The sequence below is a fragment of the Lygodium microphyllum genome, chromosome 18, assembly GCF_053477565.2.
Source record: "Lygodium microphyllum isolate KBCC chromosome 18, Lygodium_microphyllum_v1.1.10, whole genome shotgun sequence".
NCBI lineage: Eukaryota > Viridiplantae > Streptophyta > Polypodiopsida > Schizaeales > Lygodiaceae > Lygodium > Lygodium microphyllum.
The window spans coordinates 83,384,028-83,396,992 of record NC_141152.1 but is presented as its reverse complement, the minus strand read 5'-3'; the positions used below and the strand labels follow the sequence as shown (position 1 = coordinate 83,396,992).

Genomic DNA, 12,965 nt, shown 5'->3' with positions numbered 1-12,965 from the left:
TCATAGCTTTTTCTATCTGCTCATCACTATCAGGAGGAAGCGGCCCTGCAACCGGCTTAATCTTCTTATCAACTGTTTTATACTTCGTGTCAACCTTGGAATCAGTCAAGCTCTCTTTTCTTTGCTACAATTTCTGCAAAATTTCAGCAACTCTCAACTCTGTTGGCTGAAAGATTTCAGCCCTTTGCTCTATGGACTGCATGGGTGCAGCCTGAAACTCTGTATGCTGAAATTTTTCAGCATTAAACTCTCTTGGCTGAATGAATTCAGCCCTCGGCTCTATGGACTACATGGGTGCAGCCTCATACTCCATATGCTGAATTTTTCCAGCATTTAACTCTGTTGGCTGAAAGGTTTCAGCCCTTGCAACTCTGTAAGCTGATCAAGATCAGCCATAAATTCAGTTTGCTCAGTTTTCTCAGCCTCTAACTTTGTTTTCAGCATAAAATCACAAATTTCCTGAAACATATCCAAGGTTTGCACATGTATGATCTTTGAACCCTTACATACATCAGTTTTCAGCATTGTTCCCATCTCAAACAATGTATCTGCATAAGACATCCCTTCATACAATCCATCTACATGCTCTTCTGCTTGCAAAATACCTGCAATCTTCAACTCTTTCTCCTTACGACCAATGTACTGCCTGGCAGCTCTAGGCAAATCTGAAATTCTCTGATATCTCACTAAACTATCTGAAGAAAAACCCACAAAATTAGTGGAGAAAGATTGGCTGCCAGGAGGTGAGATCTCCTCTTTTCTCCACTCCGTACCACTGGCGTCTCGTAAGACAGCGGTACCTAATGAAAATCTAACTCCTTCGCAGGTAGTGGTGCCTCACGCAAGGAGTCCTTGTTTCTCGGATGATTTACCCCAACAGTCATAAACTGAACAGCTCGCATACCATCCTTACTGTGTATCCGTGCATAGGCTGAGTCGTCATCCATCACCTTCGTCTCCATTCTTGCTTCTGTAATGAAAGGCTATCCAAGAATAATCGGATAAGAGCAAGAATCCTGAACAAAGCAATGATAATCCTCTTCAACATTACCAATTGAAATTTTGATGCTCGGACAAGCAGCATACATATCACCAGAAGTATTATTGGCGGCTCTCATGCGCTAGCCATGCTCTGCATCCATAGGGCACTTGCCACTCTCATAAACACCTCGAGCAATAAGATTAATCTCGGAACCATGATCGACTAAAGCGACCAAAGGAATTTGTTTCTCTCCAATCCTTACCACCGTCTCAGTGGTTGCTCTAGCCCAATGACTTCGTGAAAAATGGCTGCGAGGAATGAGAATAGGGGTATCATCATCTTCATACTGCATAGGCTGAACTATTTTCTCCTATTGCGGATTGACAGAAGCATTTTCAACCATCACTGCATCATCATGCTCTTCCCCAAGAGCTCCATGCCATAATCCCTGTAAAGCAGGTCCTTCCATCGCATGTCGTTTCCTCCGCAAAAGATCCTGCATCTGATCCTGTATTTCTCTTCTAGAAATCCCAAGAGCTTCTCCAACAAAAAAAGTGACTTCACTATTCAAAATTCTTTCATGAAAAATCTTACTCATATCCGTCTGCATATCAAGGTCTGACAAGAGCTTGAATCCTGGCTCCTTTCTTGGTTGCTTCTTCTCTTTCATCTGCTTGTCTCCCATAGGTTGTTTAGGACCTGATTGAGCTGGAGAACTCGTCATAGGTGGAGCTGTAACAGGTGGTGAAACAAAGTCACCCTCTCTAGTCTTTTTGGAGGTGCTGAGACCCTCCTCATCTCTTCTTCTCTTTTCCTCAACCATGGCATCTAAACCCTGTGTTTTCGCCATATAAGCAAAAATAGAATACCTGTCAATAGGGAATCCCATCCCGTTTCTCCTCGAATGCTGGAGCCCACACAAGTCATAGTAGATGCCTGAGCTTTTCCTCTTCTCGCTATCTCCAAGGTAGAGGACCATAAAGTAGAGTCTCCATCTGATTTCTGCTCAAGCTAGACTCCATAAGCTGAAGCATCTCCTCTAACACTCACATAAGCTGATCGCGCAGCCATATCATCAACGAGCTTCTTCATGCCTCCCTTACCAAAGTTTGTGTCAAGAGGAGCACCAGTCTCTGTCAACCATATCTTCCCATCTTCTCCCCAGAACACTACATTCTTCTTACTCGCTTCCTGAAAAGCATCACAATCTCTGCAGTGTTGGTGCTCTGTACTATCGGACCAAATACATCGTCTCCCTTTTCTTTGGCCAGCTCGAAAAGCAGTCGCTGGAGGAGGTGCTACAGCAGGTACTGACATAAGTTGCTCTTTTAACTTACCAACTTCAACTTTGACTGCTTCAATCGTCAAATCTGCCAAGCCTTTAATAACATCATCTACAGATAAGGGCACTGGAGCAGCAGGAACTGGTGGATTTACAACAGGAGGAGTAGGCTTAGGCATAGAACTTGCAGCAGGGGTAGAAGAAGAAGTCTCCAAGGTTTTTTCAGAAGCAGATCCTGCATTTCGATGCAATCGTACTCTCCTGCGCTGCTTCTTAACAAGAGCATTCACAGCATCAATGACATGTCTCCACTCAGTCTTTAAACCTAAATCGATAGCTTAATCTTCCAAAAGATCATCCAACTTTTCCTATAAATCAGCATCAGTGGCTTGTAAAAATAATTCCACTTTCTGCATCTCCAAAGCTTGTTGCTAAGTTCCATCCAACTGATCATAACGACTCTCAAACTCTCGCAGAAGGGTGGTAACTGAAAGTCCCTTATTAGGCATAGAAACCTATGCTGAGAAATTCCTGCGGTTCATAAGACCTGTATCCTCCAGGAAATATTCATCTTTTAATGCCTTCTTAAACTCTGCCCAACCTGCGTGTGTTTCTTGAATTTCTGAAATTCGTACTTCAAGAGCGCGCACCACGATCCGCAAGAAGTAGCGACTCCAAACATCTTGAGAAACCCAAAAAAACTTCATCTTTTCTTCATACAAATGCAGGTAAGTTGACACTTGTTGGCCATTAAACTGCTTCATCTCCTGTTGGACAGCTTTCAAGGCATCCATGGCATCACTATCATGTTTCGCGTGAGCTTGCTGCTGCATATAGGTTGTAAATGACTGAAACAGGTTCTTCATTACATTGTCATCTGTCATCTCTTCTTGCGAGTCTCCCATCTTGCTGAAAATTGACGTAGCACTTTCACATCGAGTTCACCAGAAATGTCGTAGATTTTGTGTAAGGGCTGCTGAACACGGATTTCAAGTTGCAACAAGTGAAGAGACTAACAAGAAGAAATCGAATTTTTGATGCCAAAGTTCACTATATTCCTTGTCAAGAGAGTTACATGAGGTCCATGTTCAGAAAAAGCTGTACATATCTAGCTTTACATTTAGATGCTTGAGTTCAGTTTTGCCATCGGCACTTGTTAAATTCTGTGGGTAATAATACCTGCAAACAAATTTTCAGGATTCCATACAAACTCAAAACAAAGGAGTTTTGTAGGCAGCAAAAGATGTGTGCCAAGCACATATGAGGAACAAACTGTTTGTATCTCCAAAGCCAAAGCAGGGTATTAAATTGTCTTCATCAAAAGGTGAGAGTATTTATTTCTGAGAGAGGATAGGCAGGCACTTCTCTTAAGCCACAAACATGGGCTATGGCTCCTGGAAGAGCTCACGAATCGTCTTTGTAAGCTCAGAACTAAGCCAATTAGATTTTTCCTGCAGTGTTTCCAGGCCTACTTGCTGGTCTCTGCATTTGTTCAAATTAATCAGGTGATTCCAAAGGATTTCACTATGGCTGTGGAACTCAGTATATAAGGTATTCCAAGAAGGGTGACTGTATTACTCCTTCCAAAAATTCAAACAGAGGCATCAGAGACTCTGATTCTAACATCATAACTTTACAACTGGTACACAGGTTTGCATCAATTTTAAAATGGTCAAAAGTCAAAGTTACCTCCCTCCAGTTGTAAAGAACTGTGAGGGTGAACCATATACTAGTAGCCGTGATGGAATTCAAAGACATTAGTAGTCAACAAAGGTTCTATAGATGAATTAATGTACTCTTTCACAGTCACCCAAGCCATGTGACCAAAAACCCTCACATGTTCTTCTTGGAGATCAAAATCGAACCTTTGATTCCAGCTAAAAATCATCTGCCAGTTCTCCATAACATTCTCATAGCCATACAACAGCTCTCCGCTTGGATGGATACATTTAACATAGTCAAACTGTAACCAGATACGGCTCATCCCTTTCAAAGACTGATCATGAAATCTTTTGTAAAAGTTTCTGTTGGTTTCCAACACAACCTTAGTAGCAGCATAGTGAGCCTTCCACCCACACGGCACAATGACACCACTCTGTTCAGCTGCAAAGTCCTTGTGAAATAAGGCCTTCCAGGCACTGTCATCATTAGCAGCCCTCTGTTCCCCTTGCCATCATCTTCCACAGTTACAAGCTTGTTTTCATCAATCTGAGGAACAACTATTCGTTCTAAATTGGCAGCGTAAGGCATCGGTACATCTGCACCTGTTATTCGCTCGATAGGTGCATCCAAATAATCAAAGCTCTCTTCCACAACTCTAGTGCATATCTTCGTACCAATTCCTTGTTGTCCATCCTTCTTCCACGACTCTTAACGTCTGTTGATCCAAGCTCCTCGATACACTATTAATTGTCGTATGCTTCTCTTTCTCTTTAGCTAAGGTACCTGAAACTTGTATCTGTCAAAACACCTTGCTTCCTTCTCCACAATCAGAGACCATGTCTTTTGCCTATCAAACTGTCTCCGCGCTCAATTTTCACTTTCTTGAAGCCAGGCAGCAGATCTATTGCGAACCAATATCCAGGTCGGAAGATATTGAAACTAGGAGTGGAAGACTGCGATGCCAGGCAGCCTTAAAAACTCGTTTTTGATGTGCTTTGATGCTCTGTAAGGGCTCTTTTGAATTGTATTTTATGTTGAAACTGTGAATTTTGGGATCAGCTGAACCAAAGGCAATACAGCGACCAATGGAGGACGAGGTCTGATTTATGAGGGATGATTGTGATTCACTACTATCTTGGGTCCAACCAAAGACATGAAGTTTAGAACGCTGCTTTTGTCGATGATGAAGCTGCTTCTCCATCGCCAACTCGAATGATCAACTGTCGCCAGCTCAACGCCATATTGTTTTTCCCGAATGAAGCCTTCCTTCAGAAAGAATGCACAACAACAACTCCTTTTTTTGGTAGGCAGAAAAAAAGCATGCAGTCCAAACTGTTTGAATCCTTTGAGGTACAGGACGCTGCTGAGTTTACCCCCCCAAAAACGGTTCAGACCCCCAAAATTAGTCTCCCCTTCTCCTCTTTTAGCTGAGCTTAAAAAAAACTCCTCATTGACAAGAATAACTCTAGTTTCTTTACACCCATAGGAGATCTATGCACCAACTTTGATTTTAACCTTGAGGACTAACGTAGGGTATCTTTGGAGTCATGAATTTCCCCATTAACAGTCAGCTTTACGATGGGTGATCTACGCACAAACTTCGACTTTGGCCTTAAGAACTGGGTGGCAAAATGCTCTCTCGGTGCTTCACTGGTGCTTTACTCACTTAAACAGCTTTTGAGAGACTTCCTTCAACTCTATGTCATGGGAACTTTTGAACTTAGATGATCGGCTTCCACAAAGCTTCCTTTTATTCCATAATTCCCTGCACTTTTCTTAGAGATCGTCATTGAAATTATCAGCTTGATAATGTCCTTTGGCATCAGTTTTTTCATATTTTTCTAACGCACACACTTCATGCATCCAAACAGAAACACACACACACACACTAGCGGATATATACATTGGATGCGGGTACTGAAAAGATGGATTATCGTAATGCATCAATCACACACAATGAATCTCATGCAGAAAAATAACACAAATGCACAACAAAATAAATGGAGGTGTATACGGCTCGGATGCGCAGCAGCACAACAACGTATCATAAGGAGGATGGTATATCAAGAACATGCCATTTTCTTTTTAGAGGATCATAAACTAAGGGAAAGTTTTCTTGGATGATCTCCTGCACAAATAAATGCCCAAAGTTGGTACAAGTTGCAAATGGTCCACAAGGAGTCACATCCAAGCGAATGGTGATGGTTCTGAGTTTTCTACGAGTTGCCATATTATTTGGAATATCACTGTATTAACAATATTATTTCTAACAATGTTATTCTTTTTTCTTTGCAGTACTCCATCACAAACCATGATCCCACATGTTTGAAGATTCGATGTGCAAAGAGACACGGTCTAACTACACTTATCGATAGATTGTACACACGTGATGACCCACTAAGTCAATCCTCTTTCTTGTTTGTAGTCACAAGTTTTTTAATGATATATTATATATAGTGGACAAATGTCTGGTATATATATATATTGTAGAGTCAGTTCGATGCTCCTTTTTGTGTCAAGAGGACTCTTTCAAATGGCGAGAATCTATAACACGTGCTTGGATTCGTGGAGCGCACATCATCTTTTTTTGGTCCGTATAGGTCTCTTCAATATAGCATTCCTTAGATATAATTATTATCCTTTGTATAAAACTGCACTTTTGTGATATTTATAGATAGATTTTCATGTTTGTTTTGGCTCTCCACTCCATGGTTCCATGTAATTTCATGAGTTGTCATCACAAAACTTGTACTTATTTTATGATTTATAAATCTTGTGGTTTTAAGCAGTTTTTGAGCCTGTCTTGATGATGATTGCGTATCCAACATATAGTTGCTCTGTAGAATAATATATAGCACATGGTGCTATGGGTGGCAAGGCAGCTTAATGCCCTGCCACCAATTCTTTTTCTCTATATTTGTCACTATTTACATCACTAATTTATTGCACGCAAATAGTGATGCAAATAGCGATGCTATCTGTGATGAACTTGTAGAGACACATATATCGATGCTTTTAGCAACGATGGGGGAAATTTTTTTTATGAATATTTATGCTGCTTTGAACATCAGTATGTTGCCTCTACCAACCAAATATGAAAAATTTATTTGTGTGTATGTATTCCAAGTCTTGGACATTGACAATCCAAAAGCGATGAAATGCAACGTCCAACCATAGCATGACCTAGTTGGAGACAAAACATTAGAATTCCTGTATCCTTCATGAATGTGCTATGTTTGGAACCTAGGGGAAATGTTTTATAGATGTATGTGGAGCTACAAAAGCATAATTAGGGGTGCAGTTATTAACATTATTCTAGACATTTAGAGGATGACTAAAGAACTAGAGAGTAATCTTTATACACACATGCCTATCTTCTGGTGTGAATTCATAAGAGAGAATTTCCACATAGAATCTAAAATGCATGGTATACCAAGTATCATACACACATAAGTACATGCATATACGCATGCAAGTATGTATATGCATGTACATACATGTGTGTGTGCATGCCACAATGTGTGTGTACTAATCTTCGTTGCCAAAGTATTGGGGTGATTATACACTGAGAAAGACCCCCATCATTCATTATGAAGATAATCATTCTACTGTAGAAGTAGCCATTAGTATGTACCTTACGTAAAAGATGTCCATTGTAAAGTAGAAAAAGTAGCTTTTGGTATACACCTTATGTAAAAGAATGATTTCAAAGCAAGGTTCTAAATACAAAGATATTTCCTATAGAAATTACGCTATAGAAAACTTAATTTTCTATCTTGGAAATGCTTCAATTTGTCTATGTGATGGGTATCATTTAAACAAAACAAGTAAGCTCCAACCTTTGTATTAAAAATATGAATGCAATAGCAACAGGAAATGCTATTTGAATTAACAAAAAGACAATTATATGCAAATCAATAATGGGCTAGAGTATGCCATGAAGGAGCCATGAAGAGCACAATATATATTCCTTCTCTTTACCTTTTCTAACTATGAGGTAGGGCTTGGATCTAAAGGACAAAGAATGTCCTCGTACACTTCAAAGGCGACATTCAACCTTTAGAAGAAGGATGAAAATGAAATTATCCTTCAAATTAAGGATACATTCTTCATTCTTTACAAAGAAATTGAGATTTAATAGAGCTTTTTAGAGTACATTTAAGTCTATGCTTAAAAATATAGTAGTGTAATGATTGTCTCATTGATCCTATTTTAACACTACTATATTTAAGTCTATTTTAACATTACTATATTTAAGTCTATTTTAACACTACTATATTTAAGTGAAAATGTACATTTAAGTCTATGCTTAAAAATATAGTAGTGTAATGATTGTCTCAAATGGGAAATCTTGGGCAATGTTGAAGGTAGAACATAGGGCATTACATATCTCCTAAGTAATGATTCTATTTTAAGGCCTTAAGAATGAGAAAGGTAAATTTTTTATTATTTGTGGGGCAAGGAATAATTTCTAGGTTGTTTGTGTTCTTCTTTGAGAATTCAAAAAGTTTCTATTGAGTTCTTTACCTTCAGTAACAAACGACTTTAAAAAAGGCATTGAAAATTACTCTTAGATTATGGAAGGTTCTCATAGGGTCACCTAATTTATTAGAACTCGTAATTTTTAAATAATAAGAATGCCAACCCTTATTCATAAGAAAATCTTACATTCATTATGCTCATAGATTTATGTGTTGTAGTAAATAACTACCATTGCCTAGACCACTTCCTTGAATAGTTGTTTGGTATGTTTTCTTCTTCTAATGAGACCTCCTCATGTGACCTCTAGTGCTTTATTTTTGAGGGCTAAATGCTCTTAAGTCCATGATATTTAGATACTTTTTAGCTTCTCCCTCTCTCTTACACACATACACTCTCTCTCTCTCTCTCTCTCTTTCTCTATATATATATATATATATATATATATATAGTCCCCATTGAGCTCTTCTTTATAGAGTCCAATTTGCATTAAGAGATTCCATGTTGGGCTTCTTTTGAAATCTACTCCTAGAGTTCTCACAAAAAGCTTCTTTGGGAGGCACATTATCTTAGAAATTAATATGGTTTGCTTGATTTTATTATTCATTTTGACATTTTAATGAGCATCTTGGTAAATAGTAGGACAAATAGAACTCGATGCTCAAATAGACGGAGAAGGCTGTAGCACTGAAAGCTAAATTCCTAAGCTTTTCTTGCTTCTCTCGTGGAAGCTGGGGCTCTCTGTTATTTGTGTGCTTCCATGAGTGTTGTAACTTGTAACGCGCTACAAATGTTCAAAAGACGAGTATAATTGTCCTATTCAAGAATGACCTTTTTTCTATCCGCTCTAGGAATTTCCCCACACAAGTCCTCCTTTACGTAAAGAATATAATGTGACCGGTGACATCGTGCCCACCACCATCTTTTTGCCCGTCAATGGCTCCATCTTCTCTCCCGAGTCTCGGCCTGCTGTTTTCCACTAGCACAGTTTTTTCATCGCGTGCGCTTTTCCTCTCCATAAAATTCACTCTCCCTTTCTATAAAAGAGCTGGAGTTCGGGCGGCGGGAGAATGTATTTCCTGAAACTTTGAAGCTTGCTAATGTAGTGTTGTTGGCTGGCTCTGGCGGCAAAACAGTAGCTTACAAGTAAATTCACAGAAAGACCTTCCTTTCTTCCTTTGCTTGGCTTCGAAACGAAAGCTTGCTTCCAAGTCCATGCTGTGAACCATTTTCCTGATCAGACTATTAGGTGTATTCTTAGGGTGCAGAAGTACTCTTCGATAAATAGCACAGTATTCGGCTGTTATCCCTCTTCCGATCAAGGGGCCTCATTACCATGCCTTCTAATTCTGTATCTGCTACCGTCAATGCCGAGGGCAAAGAGTCGCCCACTCAAGCCATCGTCTCTCAAACTTCTGACCTGATCATGAATAACCGCATAGGGACATGTAACCCTCAATTAGAGAGCGATGACACAAGAAAAACCTTTCTCCTGTCAGCTCTATCTCAGTCGAGCGTAGACTCTAGCGACGAAGCAGCAAGCTTCGGGAGCCTGTTCTCTAGGGCAAGCAGCCTGAGCTTTCTGTCATCTCTCTCGATGCCATCATGGCAAGCGAGTATACTCCACAGCTGCTATGTGAATCAGGGCAGTAACTATATTACTGCAACAGGCGGGATCAATAATGCCGCAGCAAACGTATTGCCGCGGGCCGGGAGCTATTCCTGCATCGCGACGATGAGATGCAAGGGGGACGAGGTGGTGCTACCGTGCGTGGCGCTGGCCGGGACTCATTCTCATTGTCATCATCGCGATCAAGATGTTCGCATGCATGATCACAAGGGCCGAGTGCACCGACGTCGTGTTTGCAGCGAGGATGATAAAGATCGTGAGGACTTCTGGTGCCTGGACTGCGCCGGCATGCTGCAGGCGGGAGGAGGGGCCGCGGTGCGGGCCGTGCTTCGGGTGGGAGTGCGGGTAGTCAGTGCACATGCGGACCACAAGATCCGCGTGTGGGCGAACGGTGGATCGAACAGCTGCCGGCTTGTGGCCACCCTGCCGACGCTGCGGCAGTCATTTATGGCTTCCCTGCTGGCGTCCAACTACGTGCAGGTACGGCGGCACCGTCGGCGCCTGTGGATGGAGCATGTGGACAGGGTCTCCACGCTGGCGGTCGCGCTCCGGCCTGACGGCGGCGGGGTGCTGTACTCTGGCAGCTGGGACCGGACCGTCAAGGTGTGGCGGCTGTCGGACTTCAAGTGCATAGAGTCGTTCCGGGCCCACGACGACGCCCTCAACGCAATGGTGGTGTCTGCGGATGGCTCATTCCTCTACACGGGCAGCGCTGACGGCAAGGTGGGCGTGTGGGGTACGACAGCCGGAATATCGTCGTCGTCGACGAAGCACTCCCACGTCGCGGCTCTCGACGGCCACAGATCCGCCGTCAACGCCCTCGCGCTCAGCCCCGATGGTTCCCTGCTGTACTCTGGTGCCTGCGACAAGGCCATCATCGTGTGGCAGAGATCAAGCGAGCAGGCGAGCCCCCACCTGAGCTGCCCCGCCGGCGCCCTACGCGGCCACCGTAGCGCCGTCCTGTGCCTCGCCTCCGTAGCTGCAGCTGCCAGCGGCCTTGTCGACGGCAGCGTCCACAATGATATCCTGTGTAGCGGATCTGCCGACAAGACCATCCGCATCTGGCAGCGCGTAACCGTACCTGCCGACGTAGGCCCTAGCAACTCTGCCCCCCATATCTGCATTGCCGTTCTCCACGGTCACGCCGGCCCTGTCAAATGCTTGACTGTCGTACCTCCTTCTTCATCCGATTGTTCTGCTTCCCAGAGCATGGATTCTCTCACTCTGTACAGTGGCAGCCTCGATCGTCACATCAAAGTCTGGACCGTCTCGTTATGATTACCTGAGTACGATTATTGCGCATGTGTACATTAATCTCCATATTATATTTAGAATTCTTTTATTAGCCCCAATAGATTGGAGCACGAATATCCCCAATCCCCTTTCATGGGGACAAAGTTAAAACTCAATTAGTTTTCTACAGGGCAAAGGGAAGCGGCAAAGCAAGTTAAAAAACATTTCAAACTTTGATGTGTGTACAGTGTTAACAGTGTTAATATATACACTTTTTGCTTTTGATATGCAGCTTTTCAGTGGTTAATTTTAATTAAAGCTGATATTTACAACCTTTGCTTAGAATAACTGCATTAGAAAATGTTTGGTGAAGGGTGGGCACTAATGTTAGGTGAGACAAAGGACCACAAAGATTTCCTTTTGAACATGTCATGACTTGGTCAAGTATAACTTTGTGGTTATTTTACTTTTGAAATATTTGGAAATCTTATTTTTATTACCCTTGTTTCTACTCTAGATATCTGGTCATCATTCAATATCTACAAACCTCTAGCGAACTTTGAGTATCTTGTTGATAACAACATTTGTAATTGTTAATTAGGCGTGTTTTAAGTCATCTCAAGCACATTCCTTATCAAGGTAGAATCTCACCAGAACCTATGTGATTTGGACTTGTTAGATCATAGAGTGCCAATAAACGATGAAGTCATTTGGAAAGACATATTCACACATACACAAATACAAGCACACATACACACGTGCACACACACAGAATCCTTGGATAAGGTTCTTTGTTTCTTCCTTTTGGAGGAGTGGCTTGCTCCAATGGTAGCGTGGGTGTAAGTGGCTGAAGATTGTAAGTTTGAATCCATGCATGTGAGTGGCTCTAAGTATCTTTGACCTTTCAATGAACCACTTAAATCAACTTCCTTAGTATATTAGAGTGAAAAACATGTTTAGAATGGAGTTGCATAGTGGAGAGGCTTACATGTCCATAGGGCATATTGAGTAGAGAGAGAGAGAGAGAGAGTTCATGGACATGGAAATGAAATCAAGCTACATGTGGAATTTCATATTGATCAATATATGGTTAGTTCAAGTATAACAATAGAGATAGATTTGCTTAAAGCATAGAGCTAAGCAAGTATTGTGTCAAAATAGAACTATATGTTTGTAAATTTTACTCATTTGGGTGTTACATAATGGGAGGTTGCAGACATAAAAATGAAATATCTCTAACTATGTAGCTACATGTTAAAAAACTTGGCTAAGGTATATCATATAATATGAGAGGGATTTACGTACTTAACCATCATTGTCTTATTATCAATGATGGTCAAGTGTAATGTATTGCCCTACTGCTTGCAGTTTTTAAAAGTTCATATAATTTACATTCTAGTTCATGTATGTCTTGCACAAACCTTTCCTATTATGTTAAAGTAGAAGGTCTAAGGGATAGAGTCCTTTTGGAATTATGGAGTTGGGGAACCCAATGTTTCTTAAGTTGTATGTTATAGTATTAGGTATGAAAAATGACTTGGAACAATTCTATGTCAATATATTTAGTCTTAAGTTCTTGTTTTCTCATTGCTCACTCATATTCAATTGAGTACCTTATCAAATTTTTCGAGTTTACAATGCATGCAATAAATAAAGTCATTTCATCAAAGAATACTTGTTTTTTGTTAGCTTGTCAT

At 41.2% G+C, this 12,965-nt stretch overlaps 1 protein-coding gene and 1 pseudogene across 1 annotated transcript; one reads left to right on the top strand and one right to left on the bottom strand.

The window, feature by feature from the left end:
• Positions 1–3,927: 3,927 nt before the first annotated feature.
• On the bottom strand, positions 3,928–5,127 carry LOC148021094 (F-box protein SKIP8 pseudogene; annotated as a pseudogene).
• Positions 5,128–9,475: 4,348 nt separating this feature from the next.
• On the top strand, positions 9,476–11,509 carry LOC148021093 (uncharacterized). The gene has a single exon (XM_087698093.1). It carries the CDS (start codon positions 9,742–9,744, stop codon positions 11,311–11,313), a length of 1,572 nt encoding a protein of 523 aa, XP_087554219.1. The 5' UTR covers positions 9,476–9,741; the 3' UTR covers positions 11,314–11,509.
• Positions 11,510–12,965: the final 1,456 nt, after the last annotated feature.

Coding starts and splice junctions, on each gene's coding strand:
- LOC148021093 (XM_087698093.1), top strand. CDS start 9,742: ATGCCTTCTAATTCTGTATCTGCTACCGTCAATGCCGAGGGCAAAGAG.